Here is a 19,293-nt window from a genome sequence, read left to right as displayed (position 1 = left end):
GTTGTATGTGCCTGGCTGTTGTGTGTGTGTGGGCGACCTGCTCGATTCGCCGGACGATAATCTCCCTTGAAACCGAAAGAATTTTCCGGGACATGAGCGATTCAGGACACCACGACACACACACAACCATCGTGCGACGCCCAGACCCAGTGCGCGCGCCAGAATGTCCATCTACGACATACTCTGTGCCCTTGCCCAAAAATCAAGAAACCTCGTATCGTGAGCGCGAGCACGAGCCCGCGATGACGAGGTCGCTGAGGCGTAGATAGCAACATAGATCGCCTCCGGGGCCGCCGGCTCGGCAATGCACCGTAACCTCGGCGCAGGTGGGTCCCGGCTGCACGGAAGGCTGCCGGCTGCCGTCCCGTCGTTGCTTTCCCAACTTCTGTTACATTTAACTGAATGGCAATGTCCGTGGAATTGCGATCAAGTCATGCACCCACGCCAAAAGCTTCACATCAATCATCGCTCAGCCCAATCGTCATTGTACTCCAGATGCAAAGTCTGTATTCTCCGGACCTCTTGAATCAATGCTTTCTACCATCCCTATTCGTACAATACTTCCGTTTCGTCATTAAGCCCTGCTCCTTTTGAATGATTACCCAGACGCCTTTCCCGACCGTTGAAAGATTATCAATATGAACATGAATAAAAGCACACTCTTCCTGGCTGTGCTAGAAACGCCCCCCTCTTTTTTTGCCATCATCATATAATACAATGTCCTGTGCCTCAGGCGAAGCTGTCCTCTGCGTTCCAGCGACTGCTGACCGCACTCTTAGGGGCGGGTGACTGGCTCGGCTCATTGGCCGGAGCCGTAACCCGAATGGTGGGCGAAGACCTGGCGGGAGCCTCGGCTGGAGCTTTGAACGAAGACCGCGACGGCGGAGGCTTCGTCGAGCTCTTGGTCGGCGTCTTTGCCGGAGTCTTAGCCGGAGTCTTGGCTTGAGATTTGGCAGCAGGTGAAGCTGGGACGCCGGCGCTATCGCTGGGCAAGAGACCCTCTTGGACCAACGCCTGAAAAGCTGGGTCGCGTGCAAGCATGAGCTGCCGCTTGACGGGCAAGCCGTCGAGGAGCTTCAACCTCTTGCAGCAACCGACGAAAATGACCTGGTATAACCGGCGACGGAGACGGGTCGCCTCGTCGAGACGTTTGGAAAATACCTCGTCTCTCTGCGTATCGGCTTCAGGCAGGACGAAAGGATCAGTAAAATTGCCCCGGTCTGCTGGGACCATAACCTGCACTGGCGGATAGAAGCCCTGAGTAATTGGATTGTCCCGCAGATCCAACTGCGTCAGGTGCGGGAAGTCCGTCAAGAGTTCCGTGACTGATGTCGAGTCCGCCAGGCGGTTGCCAGCAGCAAGAAGTTTCTTGAGCCGGGGAACGAATCGAATGGGTGAAAGGTCGGCAATAGCGTTGAAGTTGAGATTCAACGATCGCAGGTTTGGCATCAATAGCCCGAGGCCCTCCGGTAAACAGTGGAGCCCACAGTTGGCGAGCTCGAGTAGTTGAAGATTGAGGAAATCTACCTTGGGCTCGAAAGCGCCAATGTAGTTTCCAGAGAGGAAGAGCTTCCGAACTTCGTACGCCGAAGAAAGGAAAGACAGGTCCAGTTGGCCATCGCCACGCTGCTCTCTCAAAGATAAGCTGTCCAAGTGGCGAGCTTTGGTGAAACCAGTGATGTTCGTGATGCGATTCCTATCGGCATGGAGTAGCCGCACTGCAGGTAGACGGCCGATATCAAGCTCGGCGATCTCGTTGTCACTGAGGTCCAGATAGCGCAAACCGTCGAGGCCTTGCGCATCCTCTGCGGTGAATGCAACAAGCTTGTTGCGGGGTAGTTTGAGGGTCTCGAGTGAAGAGAGCTGTCCGACATTCAGTAGCTCTTTGACCTTGTTTCCAGAAAGATCCAGTTCTGTGAGCCTGTGTAGCTTGGTGCCATCAAAGTCTGCAACTTCAATCAAGTTATTGCGTGCCCGCAACGACAGTAGACCATCGTGCTGGTTCAGGCCGTCAAGAGATGTCAGCTTGTTGTTGTCGGCCTTGAGGCTACGAAGGTGAACGAGGTTCTTCAGGGCTGACAGGCTTGTGAGATCGTTATTGGAGAGGTCGACGTATTGGAGGTTGATGAGATGATCCCATGACGTCAACTCAGTAATCATGTTGTTGGTGATCTTGAGCTGTCTGACTGATGCCGGTACTCCATCGAGATGACCAATGGAGTTATCAGATGCGTCAAGGCTCACCAAGCGACCACAGAACTCGTCCAACATGTGCAGGCTCGAGAGCCGCCTCTCGCTAACATCCAGTTCTGTAAAGTCCTCCCAGTAGGGCTCAAAAGGCTCAATCTCGGTCAATCGGTCGACAAGATCGCGAACTGTCATGGACATGACCTTCTTGGAGCCGTCTCCGGTGACGAGTCGCTGATCGTCTACAATGTAGCTGACTTCGAAGCCAAATGACTTCTCGTTGTGGTTCAAAGTAAACTCGGACATGGGACTGAGAGACAGATTGCCGACGTGGTGGCTGATGAAAGCTCCTGCGTCAGGGAAAAGACCGCCGCTCCTAGTCTTGCCGGGCGTCTTGATGAGGAAACTAAGGCTCCTTTCTTGGTTTTCGTGCGAGACGTGGCTAAGGGCGCTGTTATCAGCGATGATGCTGACTTGCCTCTCCTCGGCATTGTCGACAACGCTGTCTTCGTCTCGTTCGTCAATACGAGAAACAGGGCGCGGAACAAAGGACTGTCCGCGCAGGGAGAACTGCCTGGAAGGGCCGCGTGCCGGGGCGGTACAAGGCCGGGGTTGCAACAAGTTTCGACGGGCGGCTTTTGTCAAGCTCTGGTACTTGCTGCGCTTGGATTCCTCCAAGACGAACTGAGAATCAATGAAGCTGCCTTCGTCGTCCTCGAGGCTATCAATGTCTTCTGCCGCGACATCCTGAATAATGGAGGCAATTGGCGAAGAGAAAGAAATCGTCATTCGTCTGCGAGACGGCGAGGAGTCGGTGATGCGATCCTCGTCGAGTTGGATCTCGTGCTCGACCTCTCCATCAGGTAGCTTGCTTCCGAGTTTCGTGAACTCGGTTCGAGCTTGCGCCGCAATGTCCTTCGGTAAGGTCCCATCTGGAGATAGAGTAACGAAACCTTTGCCTGGCGGGTTTCTGGGAGTGCCAAAGGAGCAAGCAGAGCCAGGTGGTGACAGCGACCAATCCGCCTCGTTTGCTTCGGCCTCCTTCTGAGCTGTCACGATCCGCAAGTGCTGCATCTCCTTAGTCAAATCAACAGACAGGTCCGGGATGCTCGCAAAAGGATCGTCCTCGCTGTCTTCCGAAGGAAGCACGTGAGAGTGTAAGTGCGCACTTCTAGGACGGACACTTTCCCCCTTCCGCTTGATCCAGATGTTTTGCTGGCGGTCCAGGTACATGCTACCCACTTGATCCGGGATCAAATGGGACACGCTCTGTGGCATGATGGTTTTTCGTGACTCGGAATTGCGGGAGGAGCCTGTGTGGATAGTTCGGGTGGTGGATGCTCCAGATGAGTGGGTCGGGTAGTCGTCTGCATCAATCGAGTCCATCGGTCTGTTTGGGTTGGCGCTGATGCGGATATTTGGGGGGTCGCTGATGGTCTCATCGCCTCCAAGGTATTGCAGCTCTTCGGTGTTGGCTCTCTCACGACTTCGCTCCTCGATTTGCCGTTCGACTTCCTGTGCCACACGAATGGCGTCTTGTGCCTGGTCCATAGATCTGAGGGATGAGGAGATGACGTCTCCCATGTCACTCAGTTCCTGGTACTTCTTCAAGTAGTCGAGGATGTCGGGGTTCTCCTGTCGCTGCGGTGCCCTCTGTACAGGTTTGCCCTCGCGGCTAGGAGGCCGTGACAGCGGCTCTCGTGTTGACTCCTCGTATGAGTCCTCATCAAAGACCGGACTGGGCTCGCCAAACTCCGCATCAGATTCCTCAACACTCGTCAGACCACTCGGAGCCTTGGCTCCATTCCGGATCATCGCCATGATCTTGCCAGCCTCGTCCAAAAAGTCTTGGGTCCTGATGGATGGCTTTCGGTCCGTGTCGAGAGTGCCATTGCGATCGTTGCCGCTCGTCGTGAGCTGAGAAGCGCGGGTGGGAGAGCGACGCGTCGGTGGCTCCTCGAGCAGGTAATCCTCCGGAAAGTAGTCATCTCTCTGCATTGACGACCTTGAGCTCGGCGTTGGAGTTCGCGGGCGGAGAATATGGCGATTAGCCAGCACACTAGGATGAGCTCTCTGCTGCATGCTCCCCGGACGTGCGTCCTTTCGCTTCTTGCCCATCATGCTCTGCATCAGGGCGTGAGACTCATGGACAGGCTCCAGCGCTTGAAAGCGCTCTTCACGTCCATAAGCAATATCAGACTTGTGCAGCGTCCTCCTTCGCTTCGGAGTCGGATCTTTTGATGGCGAGGTCATTGGCCTCTTTCCCTCTGAACCAGTGTCGCGTCTGTGAGGAGTCCCTAGTAACAGGGAGTCATCCAACGGGAACCGAACATTTCCTCTCTGAACACTACCCTCACTGCCGAATGAGACTTCCCGAGTGTGTTTTGACGATGAATCCGTCGTTGTCGCAGACTTCGCCCGCTTCCTGGGGATAAACATTGACTCCTCTTGGCCTGGAGAGCCTGTGACATTCGCGAATCGCAAAACAGACTCTTCAAAGCCAGAGAGTCCATCGAAGTCGCCCTCATCGTAAAATTGTGACTCCTCATCATCGCGTCGAATGGAGATTTCTTGATCGAACTGATAACCCTCCAGATCGCCTGCGCCGAACTGACTGACGGATCGTGAACTTGCGGCAGTCTGCTGAGCTGGCACGGAGAGGTAGCCCACGGGAGCAGTATGAGGTCTAGGCTTCTCAGTCAGTCTGGAAGCATCCCCAGAATACGCTCCGCTCAGTGATTGTCGCGATGAGCCCGACATCTGGTCCTCGAACTGGCTAATGCGACGGAGAAGCGTTTGGTTGGTGAAGGTGTCGTATGGCCCAAACAGCTTCAGCGGGCTCGTGCTGTTAGTCCCGGCTGTTGCTCGCTTGTCAGGACTCGGATGAGGTGCTCTTGGAGGTGGTGGGCTTTGAGAGCCGTATCGCATCGTTCCCTGCCCCGGCGAGTAGGTCCTGACGCTGGGGAATTGCTTAGGGGTGCTGGCTTGCAGAGATTCTTCGGGGAACATCTCGGATGTATCGACGCGCATGCCGGGACTCAGACCCCGGTACCTAAACGACCCATCACCAGACCTACCACCACGCTGCAGATTGAGAAAGCCTCCCTTGCGCGCATAGTCTTCGGTTGTGTCCACTTTGTCATTCTCGGGCTCGTCCTGCGTTTCGTCTGCGTCGAACTGAAGCTCGCCTTGAGAGTCGAGCAGCATCTGGTCAATGCGAAGCTTCTCAAGGCGATTTTGAAGCTGGTCGATGGGCAGTTCGGTAGGCGCGAAGGGCTCCGCATCTCCATCCTCGCCTTTGGGGCGCATGAGTGTAAGCACGATCGGGCTGAAGTCCTCGTTTCGGATGACACTATGTCCGCTCGTCTTTCTCGACGCGTCGTTCGGGGGCGCGAGGCCGGTGACGGAGGTATCTGCCGTAGGAACACTTTCTTTCACGGTCGGTTCGGTCGGCTCTTGGGGATGGCTATCGTGAGGCGCACTGAACTCGCTAAGTTTGCTTTGGTCGAGCGAATCGTCCGCCAATTTGTACGTGACTTGAGGCGGTCGTATCCTAGGACTGGGGCTTGGGCTCGGATCCATCTGGCTTCTGCCGTCAGACTCCTCCTCCTCCTCCTCGCCTGTGGTCACGTCTGCGCGGCGGAAGAACGGGGGGCTCGAAGGTAATGTCGACTCGTGGCGGGGGCTCTGGTCTGCCAGGCTGGTGTCCTGGGGCGTTGGCGGCTTGAACATATTCTCAAGACCTGCAGCAGCAGAGCAGAACAGATCTCTTTGTTCGCCGTACGCAACGTCCCCATACACGAGCCTTCGCTTCCATTCCGGTGTGCTGCCTACGTTCTTCAGTGGGGACGATTTTATCGACTTATGCTGCACCGTGTTATGAATAACAGAGCCATTGGTTGAGGCCGAGAGTGCGCGACTGGGTTGGCGAGATAGTTCGGAGGGCTTGAATTCTCGAGAACGCTTCGGGGTAGGTCTTCGTTGGGAGGAGAGTGGCAGGTTGACGTCGTTTGTGCTTCGTTCGCTAAGGACTCCAACGCTTTTTTCAGTGCCGGCACTCGACGGTCGTATCCTACTGACAGGGAGTGGTATGCGACTGCCGGCTCCCTTGCCGTTGGGTGTTTTGTTGTTTTCGCTTGGTTTCAAAGGCGGCAGGGCGGACGGCGAAGCCTCAGATCCAGCCTGGGAAGGCCAATCCTCGGAGAGGGAGTCAAGCCAAGCGGGAGCCATGATGTAAAGGCTCGTGCAATCGGAATAGTGGGATGTTGGTGGTTATAAACTGTCCATCGGGGGATGTAAATGGCTGCAAGAGGCGTCGCGGTTTGCGGGGTGTGTTGTTGCGATGGATGCGATTTGTTTACGCGGGCAGTTGCAATGGGAAGGTCGCCAAAGTGAAAATGCACGTGGAAAAGATGCAGAATGGCAAGCTGAACAGAATGGCGAAGGGACTGGCAGCACAAGCACCGTGGCAGCCTCCGCTGGGGTGCGGTGAGGTCCCGTCGTGATGGTTTGTTGTATTGTGAGGTTGTAAAACGTATTGTATTGTTACTCGTGGGGAACGCGGTCGAGCCTTCGCGTCAGTGTGTTCCGCTGTTTGGTAGCGGCCGTGGAGTGTGTGTGGTGCACTGGTGCAGGTTTGGGGCGGCGTTATGTCAATCGCTCCAAGGGTCGGATCCCAGAATAAACAATTGGATAAAGACCATTTTTAGCGTGCTTTTCGCAGCGCAATGTTATGCTCAGAGTGGCGCTTGCGCGTTGCTGTGTCAACCGCCACGACACCAAATTCCCCGATCCCCCGATGGCGCTATCGCTGTATCGAAGTCGTGGGGGCTGCATCCTTCTAATCGCATCTATTATGTAATCTCGCGCCTCAGTGCGATGGCTGGAGAGTCTCGCCTTCCAAACGCCAGAATAGAGAACAGTGGAGACCACTTAACACGATGGCCCGTGCACGGCGCGTCTGTCGCGTCGCTGGGTGAACATGGAGACCCGCCGGCCCCATCGCCTCTTTATCCAATTTGGCAGCCCATGTTTGTCCGCGCTGGAGGCGACGACTGACCTCTCTTTTCAACGACATCCCGCACTCCGGACCACCGCCCGGCGCCGATGCGACCGCCCAGCGTACCGAACCACTTAATTTCTCCCGACACCGATCAAAGTTCATGAACAGCCTAACCCCTCCTCGCCATGAGTTTCGCCAAAGACTGGCGAGTCCAGTTCTTGGACGACGAGCCGTTCTGCGACCCAGCTCACGATGATGCCGAAGTCCTTTGTGAAGGATCCGACGACGAATATTACGACAGCCCTGAAGAGAGAAGACGCCATATCGAGGATGCCGCCCACCGATATCTAAGCGGCCAAGCCCCCGTGCTGTTGACGTCGGTGCTACGAGGCCCGTTTGAAGGACCAGATGCGAAAGGATGGGTCAACCCTTGGCGGTCGAGGAGAGGCAGAAACCCACCCGTCGCCGTCGTGGAGACTGTCGCCGAGGCTGAGGTTGCCGAGAGTGAGCTATCAGACGCCGATGACACGGGATCTTGCCATCTACCCAGCCCCAGGAGTCTGGACCAGGTCGGGGTGACGGCCAACCCGCATATGACAGCAGAGGATCTCGAGAGGGTACATGCTTGGAGGAGCGCGACAGAGTCAGCAATACAACCAGACGACGAGCCAACATGGTCATTTGCAAGCGATATTTCTCTATCGCAGTCTCAATCTCACAGGAAACGCCGTTCTATGGGATCAGACTGGCTCAAGCGGAAGGACAACAAACGTCGGAAAGCAGAAGAGGAAGATGTCGAAGGTGCATCCATTGTCGCCTTACCTAACACGCAGCACCCTGGTCAAAGCCGAGATCTTTCTCAGGATATGTATGGGACACTACCTATGATTATGGATGAGACTGCGCAAAGCCTGCCGGGTACCCAAAGTCAATCAAGGTCGTCCAGAAGGGCATTGCAAAGGTCGAATAAATCTTCATCACAACAACCCCCGCCTCAAACACCAGCCAAACCCACTGCCAGCCCCGAGGAAGAGAACCCCGCCCCGCTGAGCACACCTGTCCAAACACCTCCATCTGCGAAGATGTCAAAGGCGACCCCACAGACAAACGCGAGAGAAGAGGCACCCGCACAGGTCGATGTGGAGATGCAAGCGAAGGATACCGACGACAGCATTGAAGTTAAAATCGAATTCGAGACTCAAGAGGACGAAAGCTTTCTGTTTCGCGCACGGCCTAGAAGCCGTGGTACTGCTGCCAATGCCAGTGTTGCTATCAACGACGAACATCATTCCTCTCCCCCCGCCCGTGCGACGCCAGACACCGAGTCGGAGTCCGAGTCGGATTCAGAACCAGCCGATGAAGCCATGGACCTTCACGGAGAAACTTGCTTTCCTGACGACACCAAAGCGACTTCGCCTGAGTCTAGTGGAGCCGGTGAGAATCCGAAGGAGGACATCGCAGACAACCGCCAACCTGAGACGGGAATCAAGGGGACAATACTTCAACTGGCCGCAGATTTGGCCTCGGATATTGCTATGAGGAGAACAAGCATCTCGGAGACTGCAGATATGGCAGGGACAATCCATTGTGCAGTTGGCAAGAAGCAAAAGGAGACCAATGCTCAGGACGAGCAAGTATCGGCCAGCCAGGAACGGACGATAGTCGCGCAACCTGAGTCGCCAGAGAAGCCGAAGCATAATGATACCAGTAACAAAGAAGTGCCGGCCGAGCAGACACAGACGGCAGCGATGCCACTCGATTTGCCAGAGAAGCAGAGGGCATCGACACCCAAGCAATCCACTGCCCAACCAACCCCAGCCGTCGTACTAGACCAACAAACTGCCACCGCCGTTTCCCCGGACATGCAGGATCTTCCCATCAGCAGCGCCGCCCAGGATATTTCCGGACAAAGTCCCTGGTCGAAAACCGAAAAGTCTCGTCCGAGTGGTTCTTGTCCTCCTGCTCAATCGGCGGGGCATCAGTATCACAGCTATACTATGGAGACGCCCATGGGTGGACAAAAGTACACCAATCCAGAGACGCCAATCGTTCAAGACGACGACTTCCAACCAACCCCAATGAAGTCCGCGCACATCCCCCCTTCAGAGTCCATGATTGGGATCGTCCAGACAGATATTCAACGGTCGGGAGAGCATGCATCATCTAATAATCAACCCGAAGACGTCACCGCTGTCCACGAGAGCCCAGCTGTCCCAGCATCCCAGCAAAGTCCTTGGAAGGCGGACGTGCCTGCCATTGCCCCAGTGCGCCAGCTTCAATCGATCCGGGAGAACAGCCAGCACAGCTTTCTAGATCCCAGCTACCAGAGCCCCTGGGCCTCGAGCCCGCTCAAGATGCGTCAGGTTGCTGCAGAAGCTTTGGCCTTTAACTCATTCAACAGCCCCTTACCCGCCTCACCCTCCCCGCTTGCCTCATCAACTCCAGCGTATGTGCCTACGCCCGTGGCCGAACCCGTCATCGAAGAGAAGTCACTACCTCCCATTAAGACTCCGAGAGCTTCGACGCCTGAGCCGATCCTTGAGATCAAGCGTTTTGCGAACTTCATGTCACCTTCTCCTGAAAGACCTCGACGCCAGCCCAAGAGGGCGCGCGTGAGTGGCGGCCATCTTCCAAGCACGCAAAACCTGTTGGCGGCTACAGTCGACAACCCCTGGGACGCAACTCCTAGACCAGCCAAGCGCGTCAGATGGGCTCCAGAGATTGAGGGTGGTGACTTCCCTGATGGCAGTGATCCCGCCACCCCCTTGGTGACCAGAACAGCCTCTCCGCCGCCAGAGTTGGCAGTAGCAGATCTTCCCACCGGCGAAGACGACCAGTTCCAGAAGCACTTCCAGGCCGTCTCGCGCAGGACCAAGATCACCCACAGGCTCCTTCCGTCCGCGTCACAGCAGATTCTCGAAAGTCCGGGGCCAATGGCCATGGCCGAAGCCTTTGTCACAGCAGATGCCCTCGGAGCAAAAGCTTTAGCGGCGCCCGAGGCACTCATGGTGGCGTACGATGTACCGAGAGCCTCGCAGCAGCCACAGCAGCTGGTGTCTCAGGAGGTCGATGACGTGGATGCTGTGCTCGAGAATCTTAATGAGTTCATTGATATGTGCGATGTCCAGGCCGATCTCGAGCGCACCAAGGAAGAAGAACGACAACAACGGGAGAAACGGGAGCGGGAAAATCAGGGGCAGCAGAAGAGTGGCATAACGAGTAGTCAACTCTTTGGGAGGTTTTCCAATGGGGGATTCCTGGATGCGGGCGTGTGGGACTGAGTTACGCGTTAGGAGAAGTATCGCTGATGTTAACATGAAGGGAGGGGCAAGGTGTTCAAGCGCTTATCATACCATGTAATTTTGCTTTGCAAGCGTGGTGTTTAGGGTCATTACGATACATAGCTTGGGTCAGAGGGATCGCATGGCGAGCAAGAGGCTACGTAGATGCTTTGTTTAAAGGCGTGCTTGGTGTGTTGCCTAGCATAGATACCCAACCCAGATGAATCGAAAGAGAATATTGAAGCTCAGTCAAGAACATCTCCCAGCTTGCGTGTGTCCTTCGGTAGTCCTGTGTCAAATACTTCCCCGGTTACGAGGGAAGCCATGCTGTGTGAGGTGGCTTGGACGAGCAGCGAGCGAAGTGTGGGTCAAGTGAGGTGAAGGTGAAGGTGAACAACCATTGGTGCCTGCCTGAGGCACACGAGACTGATCCTCCCTCAAGCAACGGCTAACCTCACCTGCCTTTATCACGAGCCAGGCGACCGCTCTGCTCAACCGCGCTATCGGACTTGCTCTGGGTCCAACTGGCTCAACGGGTCGATCGACCTGAGGTGTGAGTGGCTGCCAGGGATCACAGGTTCGGAGCCCGGGGAAGACTTTTTTTTTTCTTCAAATTTGGCTTACCTCGCCTTTAGATCATATTTCATGCCCCAGCTTTCATGCTGGATTTTTCGTGCATTGGTATTCCTCTCTGGGTATGCTGGGCTTTGTTGATTTCGAAGTTATCAAAACTGTTGCAGAGAACGGCACAGCGAAGCGTCATGTCGAACCCCATCTATTGACGATGCCGACATTGTGGAACAGGATGCCCAGGATGCAATCTGTGTCGTTATAGTTGTCGATGAGGCAACTGACGACGAAACCGGAAGGAGATGGAAAGTCTGCTTTCTCAGGTCACAGCTTAATTAATACAAGTCACTGAGCCGCAAAACAAAACACATCGACATGCAGCCTTTTCTGCAGCGTTTTCTCCCCGAATACAAAGCCGCAGATGAAGGACACTCCCAGCAACGACATATCATGGTTTATTGGGTGCATTATCACCTGCAATCAGTCAACATGACAGAAACACGTAAGCAGCATATTGCCTTCACCTACTAGGCCGTGCAAAAGCGCATTAGGAATTGGAGCTGTCCATTTCGTCGAGTATAGTTCTCAGAAAGTCAGTCTCACTGATATATATACCTCGGAGAACGACCCCAGACGTAATCAGTTTGGTAAATTTACATTAAGAGGATCATGCTTAAGATCTGATATTTAAATGCAAGGAAACTTTCGCTAGATCGTTTATAAGGGCTAGCTGTACGTTGCGATCTCGGAAGGGTTAAGATGTGCCAGTCTGAATCATCGTTCCCGAAGGCTGTTATCGCGAGGAATACCACCTTTCTCCGGCCCTCTCTTCAAGCTCAAAAATCCAGTCCAAGTCTTCGAATCTCGCTACCCTCTCAAACCACGCTTCATAGATATCACCTACACTTAGCTTCATGCATCCATCGTAGCTGGCCGGGTCCTCAACGCCCTGGAAGCGTTTCGCGGCGCGCGAGTCTATGAGCCAGACGTAGGAATTCTCATACAGCACATTCCGGGCCTGCCAATCGGGTCAAAGTTAGCCTTACTGACAAGGTAAGAGAGGACCTACCATTCTTTCGGCACGACTCACTGGCTCCAAGTGCGGCGTCTCCTTGGGGAGCGCAGCGAGCGAGCAGAGAGAACCTTCGTCGATGACCAAAAAGTCCCAGAACCGGGGGTTATAACGGCTGTTGGTTTCCATGTCAACATTGCCGAGAGTGTTATCACGCCAGGTCTCGAAAATCTCGACGAGCGACTTGATGTCTTGCTGGCTCGCGCCCGTAAGGTTGGGATAGTGCCTCAGCGCTTTTGAACACCCGCCCTGGTCCTCAACAACGTCCACGGCGAAACGTCGCGCGATTTCCTTAGTAACTGAGGCGTCGGACTTATTACTCCTCACAATAGTCGATATAAACTAGATACTGGGTTACCCAGCGCTTCATTTTTTCAAGGACTTCTTGCCATAGGCGTTGGATTCCTCCGAATACGGGGTGCGTAATACTAATGGGGATGTATCATTTGGGTGGAAATCTAGTGAATGTAGGTGGCTCACTTGTGTAGCCCCACGAACCCTGAGCATACGTAACACCCAGATCCGCACACCGGTAGTAGGAATCATAGAGCTGGTACATGTTGATCATGGCGTTCTTGTCTCTGTCGCTGTTGGATGGATGCATGTAGAGCTTGAAGAATTCGCCGGCTGGCGGAGGGAATGTCTCTGGGTTTGGCATCGTGGACGCGTCTTTTTGAATTGGGGTTCATGATACGTGCTGATTCTCTAGTTGGGAAGCATTGAGGGAAAGGCGGCAGCAGGCAGGGGCTGGGCATCAATAGCTGCCCGGTAAAGGTACCAATCCAAGCCAACATATATAAAAAGAATTGCCGGGAACCGAGAATATCAACCTCGATTAGGCAGACGAAAGAGCAGAAGAAGGACGCCAAGGCAGTCTTGTCCACATGGATTCCGAGTCTGTGGTCCTGCGGAGAACTTTGATGCCTTTGGGACAGACGGTGATGCTGATTAAAAAGCGGCGCAAGAAGATTAACATTGCGTGAAGAACAGGACCAGCCTCGAGCCACCTGCTCCTCTTTTAAACTAACGAAGTCATCCGAATCGCAGCTGTGAATATCCCCAGCAGAAACCAAGAAGGCATCAAGCACAGCAGCCCCGCGTCCATTCCATCCAGCAGCATCAACCCACGCACTCTCCCACCCAAATCCCAAGTTGCAAGAGTGAAATTTTCCTTCTGCCTGGATGCCTCAAAAATTTCAACCCAGCGCGCTCCCCAAACCCGCTCTTTCCACCCATTTCACCACGATGCAGACTTTTCAGGCAGCACCAAGTACGTACCCACCGCACCCACCCTCCAACCCCCGAATTCTCATTGGCTGAAATATCTACTGATCGCGGCCGACACCCGCCCCACACCCCTTCCCTCCGCACCTCTATATAAACCTCTCTTCCCTCCCGCTCTCTTAGTATTTTCTTTCTTCTTTTTTCTTCATGTCGACAATACTTCAGAGAATCATTTCTATAGTATTCGACCTATTCTTGGTTCCCTACAGGAGCCACAGATCCCACCCTGGTTGATGAATGATATCCTCGGCACCCTAGAGTGAAGAACTCTGGTTGCTCTCGATCTGTCCGCAAGGATGGCGGTCGGCGATTCCTTCGCAGGCTGTATAGAGAGCGGTGATGATCTCGTCCCCGTCTGCGGTCTTGCCCTTGTGGCGCGCGGGCGGGGTGGGTGTCGATGGACGTCTGACAGGCTTTTTTCTCTTTTTCATTGCGTGCTGGGGCGCTGTCCCTGGTCGTGAGGAAGAAGATTCCCCGTATTTAAATTTGTGCTGCGTTTGTGTTGGGTCGGACGGGGAAGCTCGCGCGTTCTTGACGCGAGGTTACGCGCTCAGCCTGCTGATATTGCGACAATCTAATTTTTGCCAAGCGAAATGCCAAAATTCCGTTGGGATCGCCTCGTTAATTGACATGACTTGGGCGGATTCATGCCAGGAGCAAGGTCAATCGCGGATGATCCGCGTGGGAAGGAACCATTGTGCATTGTTTCGTGAACTCGGAAACATTTTCAACCAGGGAATGGCTTGGGACAGCAAGCTTCTATTTTTATCTAGCGCCAAGCTTAGCTTCCACATTCCCATGAAAAACCACCCAACGTCAATGAAACCAGAGAATGCCGTAACTCTGAAATGTTGAAATGTGTTCCTTTCTTTTTCTTTTCCTCGTGATGTCGTCCGTGAATTTCTAGTATGACCTCCCCGCGACGTAGCTCTGCGGCCTCGCGTTCTCGTGGTACCCCCACGGCCGCGGGATCTCCTCGACGCCACCCTCCTCGCTGCGCGGCGTGAATTGGTCGAACGAACCCGACGACCGCGGCGGCCGCGGCATGGCCACGAACTCCTCGCGGTCGCCCTCGACGAAGCCCTCGCCCGCGAACCAGCCGTTGGCCTGCGCGGCGGCGGCGCTGAGGTTGAGGTTGCCCTCGCTGACGGAGCGGATCTGCTGGCCCGCCCAGGCGACGGCGTTCTGCGGCGTGAGGGCAGAAGTTCCCGCGGGCCTCAGCACGCCTTGTGTAGTAGGGACAGGTCCGCTGGGGACCCTGTGGATGGGGCGGCCCTTGGGGGCGGCGTCGATGTCGAAGAAGGCAGCGTGGACGCAGACGAGGGCGGCGACCTTGACGATGGTGAGGACGACGCTGAAGATGGAGGAGAAGGCCCAGAGGGCGACGAAGGCGGCGGCGGCGGCGAAGCCAGTCATGAGCTGCTGGGAGGAGGCGTATTTGCGGACGCCGAGGTCGCGGGCAATGTCGCGGCCGTTGTAGGACTGGAGGAAGAGGCCGCCCTTGACGACGCCGAAGAGGGCGGCGAGGACAAGCCAGTGAGAGGTGAGGAGGGTGCCGACGAGGAGGATCACGTAGGCGTTGCCGTGGCGGGGGAGGTTCGTGGACAGGCGGGCGTGGAGGACGTCCTGGGAGTTGGGGAAGCGGAGGTTGGAGGGGTTGAGGAGGTTCGTGACGGGCGTGTCGGGGAGGGCGAGCTCGAAGGACGAGGTGGTCATGGGGGTGCCATTCGGGGTCGTGGGAGCAGCAGAACCGCCGCCGGTGAGGTTTGAGAGGTTCGGGAGGGCCTGGAAGACGCTGTAGGCGGAGGAGAGGTTGCTCAAGAGGCCGGCCGGGGAGACGCCAAAGGTGCTGCTGCTGCTGGTGTTTTTGGTACTGGCGATCTCTGTGCTCGTGCTCGTGGCCGCGGCGGCGGTGGACGAGGTCTCACCGCCGGTTGACTTGCGTTTGCGAGGCATGTCGCGGGGATCTTTGGGGGGTTTGGAGGGCTTGGAGACGACCTCGGGGGCCTTTGAGGATCGGGAAGACTTGGAGGATTTTGAGGACTTGTGCGTCTTTGTCGAGCGTGTCCCGGAGCGTGATCTCGAGCGGGGTCTGGAGGAGGACGAGGAAGAGTCCTGGCCGCGGGCGGAGGGCCTGAGAGAGTCCTCGCTATCATCCCATTTTGAGTCCCGGCGGGAAGATGACGATGGGTAGCCGTAGGGGTCTTCTCTACCCATTTTCGGCGATTTGAGTGTGGGCGTGTGCGTTCTTCTTTGTCTTTTGTGTCGTGTGTCTGAGTGTGCGTCCGTGTGTCGAAGCTGTCCAGAAGAAGCTTCAGAGGAATGCTGTCTGCCGAGGAATGAGTGAACGAGAGTGAGGGGCAGAGTGTCTCTCTGAAGATTGAGTTTTGCAGAGTTTCGGTGAGGTGGTCCGCTTCGGCTGTCTTTTCAGTCTTACCTAAGGGACTTTCCCAAGATAAGGCAGGTATCTGGGAAAGACGGAAAAAAGAAGAGAGATTCGTGCCCGAGGTGGCTCCAGGCCTCGCTGCAGACTGCAACAGTGCCTTGGTGAGTCGACGCTGCAGCATGAGACAGCTCACTGAACTGGACTCAGCTAGCTGCAGCTCAGAAGGCCTGAGAAGAACCCCGCCCTGGCTAGAGCGATTGGCGGGGGAGGTACTGGAGGTACTGCACTGACAAGTGTCCAGTGCCGCCAGTGGTGAAGCTCAGCAGCTGCATGGCGTGGTGGAGCCGCATCCGGATAGCCGCAGCCACGATGCATGGCGCTGCTTGGCGCCCGCCTGCCGCCTGAGGTGCCGCCAGTCTCCCGCCGCCGTTTGCGCTGCGCTGAGCTGACCGCCTTTCCACTGCCAACTTCTTCCCCCCCCCCCTCCCCCTCCCCNCCCCCCCTCCCCCTCCCCCTCCACTCCTCACTGACGGCCGATGATTCCGACACCGCGGGGTACCTATCTTGGATAGGTACGGAACGGATACGCTCTGATCTGTGATTGCCGGTGCCGTGTTTCGCCCGATAGCGGCAGAAAAAGTCTGTACGAGGTACCATACTGAGGTAAGTTTGAGGCCTTGGCAATATTTCTTTGGGCCAGTCTACTGCACCAGGAATTCGCTCTGCATTTCTCGAAGACTTCTATCCGTTCCTGTACTCTAAATTGACTCCTATATAGCATGTTACTACTACTTGAACCAGACGGACGGGATAGCCAGAAGTTTGACAGACGAGACAGACGAAAAGCCTCCGAAGTGGTCTCCGCCTAGGCGCCGTGGTATCCAAGAAAATCGTCTAATGCACCACACCGCTCGGCAAGAACCTTAACCTTGCGACATCATTATGTCCACGCTTGCATTGCGACCATTTCTTACGGATAAACACCCTTCCCGGGCGCTTTCTGGAAAAACGACGCCGGGAGCTCAAACGACGCGTCTACCTTTTGCACCTGCTGTACGCTGTCCCGGATGATGTCGTATCCAAAGTTGTACGCAAAGAACTCCTCGGGATTTTCTGCAATATCAGTCAGCATAGCTCTGTCCGTTACTCCAATGAGTTGAGGACTGTGGCTCAACTTACTCGGCACCCTGTCCGCTGGGATGAACTTGGACGCTTCCTCCCGGATGAGCTCCGGCTCTTCCTGGCCCGCGTTGCTGAAGATCTGCATGACACTGGCGCGGTTTCTGCGGATGTCTTCGTACACGCGCAGCCTGGTCTCGACGTCTCTGACTTCGGCAGAAGCAAGTGCGATGCCGAGGGCCACTCCGTCCTCGATGCCCTGGGCGCCTCCTTGGCCCTGGTCTGTCGCTGCCCGTCAGTCTCTGTTCAGTGCATCCTTAGTAGGGTTGCTACTTACGCGGCAACATGGGATGGGCAGCGTCGCCCGCCAAAGTCATCTTTCCCTTCGTCCATGAAGGAATGGGGGCTCGGTACAGCAAAGCCCACTGCTTCACCTCGGTGGCCTTGCTATGAGGATGTCAGTTTCTAAAACCCTGGTGCAGAGTCAGAGGGATCGCTTACTCCAAGATGGCAAGCACACTCGGGTGGAAGTCAGAATATCTCTCGAGAAGCTTCTCCTTGCCCACAGACGCATGCCAGTCTTCTTTCTTAGTGGACTCGATGTCGTCGTTGTGGAAGATGGCCACAAAGTTGTGCTCCTCGTTGCTGCGCAAAGTCAGCGCTCCATTCCCTCCTCTCACCTTCATCTCAGAACATCCCACTCACTTTCTGCAAGGGTAGGAAACGAGACGCTTCTTGTCTCCCACTAGGAACTTCATCCGTCCATCGTCGCCTTCAGTCCAGAACTTGGTCACCAGATCCGCCTCGATATCCGCGGCTGGGATGAGGAAGCGGAAGCAAAAGTTGTAATGGCCTTGCGGCACCGCTGGGTTGGAGTGGCCAAGGACAGCTTCCACGCCAATTGTGTGTACGCCGTCAGCGGCAATGACAACATCTCCAGTGACGACCTCACCGGAGGCCAGCGTTATTGACGCTCCCTCGGGGTCCTGCGAGTCGTGTTAACCTTACCTTCCCAAAGACGAGCGCAAGGAGGACTCACATATTTCACCACCTCACTCTGCAAATGCACAGTAGCAGGCATTCCCAGCCCGCCCTTCACATGCCCATTTACGCCGTTCGTCCCGTTCTCCAACTCAACAACCTCCGTCGCCAGCCTCTTCAACTCCTCATGCAAATCCACCCGATGCGCAAAGTACCACGGTGCGCCGTACCTCTCCTCGATATAGTCCTCCGTCCCAACGTGGAACTTCTCCAGCGTGTCGCCCTTGGCCCGGAAGCTGCACCGCACCAGCACGAACTTGGCCTTCACAGGGTCCAGGCCCCAGGCGAGCAGCGCGCGCGCCGCGTTGGGGCACACGTGGATCGCGGCCCCGATCTCGTTGTTGAGCGCCGAGCGCTCGTAGACGTGCACCTCGTGCCCGGCGCGGCGGAGGCCCACGGCGGCGGAGAGGCCTGCGATGCCGCCGCCGGCGATGAGAATCTTGAGGGGAGCCATTGTGGCGCGGGGGAAGGAAACGAGTGGGATGGGATGACACAACTTTCCAACGGGAGGTTGATCCGAGGTCTGGCGTTGTATACAGCACAGACGATGGATGGGAGGTGGCTAGTCCAGCGACGACGTGGAAATAGTTCGGCCGACGGGGACAAGAGATGGAGAGCTGCGCTAAGCTGCGCTTGGGGCCATAGACCTGATTTGGCGTCACTATCGCCGATGCGGGTCGATATGGCTCTCAACCCATCTTTGCATGTTGGAGGGGTTCCCGGAGAGCGACACGGCCATGGACCCGACTTCTCTCAGCTCCCCATCGGCCCATGATGCCCTTTCAAGCCAAGAATGCACCCGTCAACGGGTGGCGCGTCCCAACCTGCGTGCGATTGGGAGAGGAGGGGTTCGTCAAAGAGGACAAGGTCTGCAGACCATGAAGCAGCAGAAGGGGTCCTTGTTGGAGCAACCATTCTGCGCGGAACAGGGACCAGTCCGCCGGGGGCCAACGAGTCCAGTCGTCCGGGCCCCAATGAACAAGCATTCGATCCAGTCTGTGCCGCATACGGCGGGGACTTTGGTGTTACATCGCATCGGACGGTTGGTGGGATGCGCGTACGTAAGCCCTTACGGATGCAAATTGCTGCCATGGGAGTGTTGCAGTATTGCCCTTGGGTGGGAGCTTGTTGGTTGAAACTGGTGGAGGGACAAGAAGCTATGCCCTGGTACATGCTTGAAGAAGGGGTTCCTGAGTGGAATTGTGCAGAGAAGACGGGGTGGTTGCTGCGCCGTTGAAGATATATGACCGGGATCATGGGTTATGGACCCGTTTCTGTGGTCCTGGACACTACCACCCCTTGGTTGGAAGAAGGGTTCGCATCCCTGTCGAGCATTTGGTCCAACCTCCGA

General features: G+C 55.8%; 6 protein-coding genes across 6 annotated transcripts; 1 reads left to right on the top strand and 5 right to left on the bottom strand.

The window, feature by feature from the left end:
• Nucleotides 1-729: 729 nt before the first annotated feature.
• On the bottom strand, nucleotides 730-6,417 carry GCG54_00002961 (Septation initiation network scaffold protein cdc11; the record flags this gene model as incomplete). The annotated part of the gene is made up of 1 exon (XM_045403041.1): nucleotides 730-6,417. One exon carries the CDS (start codon nucleotides 6,415-6,417, stop codon nucleotides 730-732), a length of 5,688 nt encoding a protein of 1,895 aa, XP_045271168.1.
• Nucleotides 6,418-7,374: 957 nt separating this feature from the next.
• On the top strand, nucleotides 7,375-10,470 carry GCG54_00002960 (uncharacterized protein; the record flags this gene model as incomplete). Its single annotated transcript, XM_045403040.1, has 1 exon — nucleotides 7,375-10,470. One exon carries the CDS (start codon nucleotides 7,375-7,377, stop codon nucleotides 10,468-10,470), a length of 3,096 nt encoding a protein of 1,031 aa, XP_045271167.1.
• A 1,363-nt stretch (nucleotides 10,471-11,833) lies between these two features.
• GCG54_00002959 (uncharacterized protein) lies at nucleotides 11,834-12,770 on the bottom strand (the record flags this gene model as incomplete). The annotated part of the gene is made up of 4 exons (XM_045403039.1): nucleotides 11,834-12,058; nucleotides 12,110-12,431; nucleotides 12,495-12,540; nucleotides 12,593-12,770. The coding sequence occupies 4 exons, from the start codon at nucleotides 12,768-12,770 to the stop codon at nucleotides 11,834-11,836; spliced, it is 771 nt and encodes a 256-aa protein (XP_045271166.1).
• An 801-nt stretch (nucleotides 12,771-13,571) lies between these two features.
• GCG54_00002958 (uncharacterized protein) lies at nucleotides 13,572-13,808 on the bottom strand (the record flags this gene model as incomplete). Its single annotated transcript, XM_045403038.1, has 1 exon — nucleotides 13,572-13,808. One exon carries the CDS (start codon nucleotides 13,806-13,808, stop codon nucleotides 13,572-13,574), a length of 237 nt encoding a protein of 78 aa, XP_045271165.1.
• A 491-nt stretch (nucleotides 13,809-14,299) lies between these two features.
• GCG54_00002957 (uncharacterized protein) lies at nucleotides 14,300-15,613 on the bottom strand (the record flags this gene model as incomplete). The annotated part of the gene is made up of 1 exon (XM_045403037.1): nucleotides 14,300-15,613. The coding sequence occupies one exon, from the start codon at nucleotides 15,611-15,613 to the stop codon at nucleotides 14,300-14,302; it is 1,314 nt and encodes a 437-aa protein (XP_045271164.1).
• Nucleotides 15,614-16,752: 1,139 nt separating this feature from the next.
• GCG54_00002956 (FAD-dependent monooxygenase OpS4) lies at nucleotides 16,753-18,396 on the bottom strand (the record flags this gene model as incomplete). Its single annotated transcript, XM_045403036.1, has 6 exons — nucleotides 16,753-16,895; nucleotides 16,962-17,183; nucleotides 17,239-17,348; nucleotides 17,403-17,546; nucleotides 17,607-17,887; nucleotides 17,941-18,396. 6 exons carry the CDS (start codon nucleotides 18,394-18,396, stop codon nucleotides 16,753-16,755), a joined length of 1,356 nt encoding a protein of 451 aa, XP_045271163.1.
• Between the last annotated feature and the right edge of the window lie 897 nt (nucleotides 18,397-19,293).

This window comes from Colletotrichum gloeosporioides, assembly GCF_011800055.1.
Source record: "Colletotrichum gloeosporioides strain Lc1 chromosome Unknown consensus_4, whole genome shotgun sequence".
Lineage (NCBI taxonomy): Eukaryota > Fungi > Ascomycota > Sordariomycetes > Glomerellales > Glomerellaceae > Colletotrichum > Colletotrichum gloeosporioides.
The sequence above is the reverse complement of the archived record's forward strand: the minus strand, read 5'-3'. Positions and strand labels throughout refer to the sequence as shown.